General features: G+C 50.5%; 1 protein-coding gene across 1 annotated transcript; it reads left to right on the plus strand.

Annotated features, from left to right (window-relative positions):
- Positions 1-362: 362 nt before the first annotated feature.
- LOC138860984 (translocation protein SEC62-like) lies at positions 363-3,633 on the plus strand (the record flags this gene model as incomplete). The annotated part of the gene is made up of 3 exons (XM_070119615.1): positions 363-410; positions 3,210-3,255; positions 3,536-3,633. Coding segments are annotated over 3 exons (192 nt in total), but the record flags the coding sequence as incomplete, so codon positions are not given.
- Positions 3,634-3,834: the final 201 nt, after the last annotated feature.

A 3,834-nucleotide genomic window follows, 5' to 3' on the forward strand; every position in this document is an offset into this window, starting at 1 on the left:
ATTCACAAACATTGCAGGGGAGGAGGAGGAGGAGGAGGAGGAGGAGGAGGAGGAGGAGGGAGGAGGAGGAGGAGGAGGAAGGAGGAGGAGAGTGGTGGAGAAGGAAGGAGGAGGAGGAGAGGGCGAGAGGGAGAGGGGGTGTGGGAAGAGCGGTCGCTGAGTCAAAGGCTGTCTGCTGTTCTGGGCGAGGAAGGGAGGAGGAGGAGGAGGAGGAGGAGGGCGAGGAGGAGGGAGGAGGAGGAGGAGGAGGAAGAGGAGGAGGAGGAAGGAAGGAAGGAAAGAGGAGGAGGAGAGGGAGAGAGGGAGGAATTGGAAGGAAGGAAGGAAGGAAGGAAGGAAGGAAGGAAGGAAGGAAAGTGGAGAAGAACAAAGAGGACAAAGAAGAAAGGAAAGGAAGGAAGGAAAGTCAGGAAAGGAAGGAAACGAGGAATTGGAAGGAAAGGAAGGAAGAAGGAAGAACAAAGGAAGGAAGGAAAGAATCAAGAAAGGAAGAGGAAGGAAGGAACAGGAAGGAAAAACAAAGGAAGGAAGGAAGGAAGGAAGGAAGGAAAACAAAGAACGAGGAAGGAAGGAGGAAGGAAGGAAGAGGGAAGGAAGGAAAGGAGAAAGAAAGGAAGGAACAAGGAAGGAAGGAAGGAAAGGAAGAATGAGAAACAAGGAAGGAAGGAAGGAAGGAAGGAAGGAAGGAAGAAAGAAGAAAGAGGAAGGAAAGAAAGAGGAAGTGGAAGGAAGAAAGAAGACAAAGGAGGAAGGAAGGAAGGAAGGAAGAAGAACAAAGGAAGGAAGGAAGGAAGAGGAGAGGGGCAGGGAGGGAGGGAAAGGGGAGGAGAGTGGGGAGGAGGAGGAGCAGGAGGGAGAGTGGAGGAGGAGGGAGGAGTAGGGGAGGAAGGAAGGAAGGAAGAGAGGAGGAGGAGGAGGAAGGAAGGAAGGAGGAGGCGGAAAGGGAAGGAAGGAAGGAGGAGGAGGAAGAGGGAGGGAAGGAGGAGGAGGAGGAGGAGGAGGAGGAGGAGGAGGGCGAGGAGGAGGAGGAGGTGGAGGAGGAGGATTTGGGGAGGGAGGAGAGAAGGAAGAGGAACGGGAAGATCAGAAATCAAATTGATGAGTGCAAGCGAAATAGAATGAGAGGAAGAATAAATAGCAAAAAGAAGGGAGGAGGAGGAGGGAGGAGAGGGATTGAAGGGCAATCCATCTTTAAGACGGAGAGCGATGGGAAGAGAGGGAGAAAAGAAAGAGGAAAGAGAAGAAAAACAAGAACATGTGAAAAAGAAAAGAGAGGGATGGAGAGGAGGAAGAGGAGGAGAAGGATGGAGAGAGGAGGAAGGAGGAAGAAGGATGGAGAGAGGAGGAAGAGGAGGAGAAGGATGGAAGAGGAGAAGAAGAGAGGAGGAGAAGGATGGAAGGGGTTAGGAAAAGAATACGGGAAAGAGACAAAGAGGCGAGAAGAACACGGAGGAGTAGCAAAGAAAGTGGAAGAAGAGGAGAGATAAAGGGTTGGAGAATGAAAGAGGAGAAAAGGAGGGAAGGTAACAGGGAGGGACGAAAGAGAAGGAATAAAGAACGAATAAAAAAGGAAATGTGGAAGAGGGAAGAAGGGAGAAAGGGAAGAACAGAGAAAAAGAAGACGAAAGGAAGAGGAAGAAAAACAAGAAGAAGAAAACTAGCATGAATACACACAAGGGAAAGAAAAGGAAATGAAAACAAACAAACAACAACATACAAATATACAAACAAACAAACAAACAAACAAAGACAGACATACCTTTCACAACAGCGTTAATAAAGATACCAAACATAATAATACAAAAAAAATCACGACTCTAATTACATACAAAAGGATTTACAAACCCCTCTATTTTAAATGAGTAATGTTTACACGTATTTTTTAGCATTCTTGAATAATGATGCCTATGTTCCTGTACACTTGCAGGCATAACAGAAAGCAGAAAGGTTGGGTCCATATGGCCGCGTTGTAATGCATGCGTGTCCTCTCTCTTTTTATTATTACTTTTTTTTTTCTATACTCACAAATGTTGCGTCAGCATAAATCTGCGCAGTCTGGAGGCTTGGATGTTGTTATTTCGTGGTAATTGGGTCTGGATGGCGCGCGTGAGGTGGATGTTGTGTTTTGGGGAAAGGGAGGGAGGGAGGGAGGGAGGGAGGGTGAGGGAGAAGAGGAGAGGGAGAAGGAGGAAGAGAGGAAGAGGAGGGAGGGAAGGGGGAGGGGGTTGAGGAGAGAGGGAGGAGAGGGAGGGAGAAGGAAGGGAGAGGAGAGAGAGGAAAAGGAGGAGAGGAGAGAGAGAGAGAGTAGGAAGGAGGAAGAAAGGGAGCGAGACGGAGACAGAAAGAGACACATCCCAACAAACAAACAATTAAACAAAATAACTTTAAAAAATACCACCAGCAAAATAAACAAGCAGCACATAGCCCCTGCCCCAACAGCCCTAACCCCCTACACTATAACAACAAAATTGGCAACACTGTCTACCGCCACGAGAAGAAACCCCGGTAACGAACCGCGCCGACACGAGACGCTGGCAACGCTGCATCAATTACCGTAATTAATAGTGCATTAATGTATCGTTGCTTCACTCTCGGCGCCGTGTGACGCTGGTCCCGTCACAGACAGCGAGTGCGTTGTGGGCAGTCGCAGGTGCCGGCACGCAGCGGGCGATAGGGTTCTTGTTGCCGATGGGGGTGGAGGGGGGGGGGAGGGGTGGGGGAGTGAGGGAAAGGTCAGGGTGGTCAGGTGGGGGAGGAGAGGGTGGAGTGGTTGGGATGGGGTAAGGAGGTGGGAGAGATAGAGGGGTAGAGGGGATAGGGGATGGGGAGGGATAGAAGGGGTGGAGGAAGGGTAGAGGGAAAGAGGGGATGGGTAGAGGGGGGGAAGGAGGAGAGGTAGGAAAAGGGGAGGGTAGGGGTGGGGTAGGGGTAAGGATGAAGGGTTGGGAAGAGAGGAGTGAAGAGGTGGGGATTAAGGGGGAGAAGGGAAGGGTAAGGGGAAGAGGAATGAATGGGGGAGGGGTTTGGTGAAGAGGGGAGTAGGGATTGGGGGAAGGAGGTTAGGGAGAAGGTGAAGGAGGAGGGTAGAGGAGTGGGTAGGGCTGGGGGGCTGGGAGGAGAGGAGTGAAGGAGGGGTTAGGGAAGGGTGGGGAAGGTGGTAAGGATGAGGAGAGACAAGGGGGTTAGGGAGGGAGTGAAGGGGAAAGAGGAGGTGGGTAAGGATGAGGAGAAGGAAGGAGGGGGTTAGGAAGGAGAGTGAAGGAGGATTAAAAGAGGTGAATAGGAGGAAGAAAGAGAGAGGATAGGGGGAAGGCTGGAGGAAGGGATGAGGAAGAAGAGAGAGGAGGAGGGATGGGGCGTGGGAACCCTGAGGGAAAGGGCAGGGGAGGGGATAGGGGATGGGAAGGAGGGAGGGAGAGGGTAGCGTGAGGAGTGAGGAGGGGAGTAGGAAGAGGGGAGAGAAAGACTGTGGGATGAAGGAGAGCTGGCAGGGGGATTGAAGGGGTTCAGAAGGAGAAGAGGAAAGGAGGAAAAGAGAAGGAGAAGGAGAGAAGGAAGAAGGAGAAGAGGAGAAAGGAAGAAGGAGAAGGAGGAGGGAGAAAGAGAGAAAGGAGAAGATGTGTGTGCTTCAGAGTGGGTGGAGGTGGCTGGGACTGCTGTGGATTGGGAAGATTTTTTTTTTTTGGGGGGGTGGGGGAGGATGAGGCGGATTTTCCTCCTGGAAGACACTGTTACGCGCTTATATATGTGTGTGTGTGTATGTATATACGGTTTACATATGTACATACATACATATAATCATATATAAATAAATAAATAAATAAATATATATAT

Source organism: Penaeus vannamei, unplaced genomic scaffold (genome assembly GCF_042767895.1).
Source record: "Penaeus vannamei isolate JL-2024 unplaced genomic scaffold, ASM4276789v1 unanchor406, whole genome shotgun sequence".
Classification (NCBI taxonomy): domain Eukaryota; kingdom Metazoa; phylum Arthropoda; class Malacostraca; order Decapoda; family Penaeidae; genus Penaeus; species Penaeus vannamei.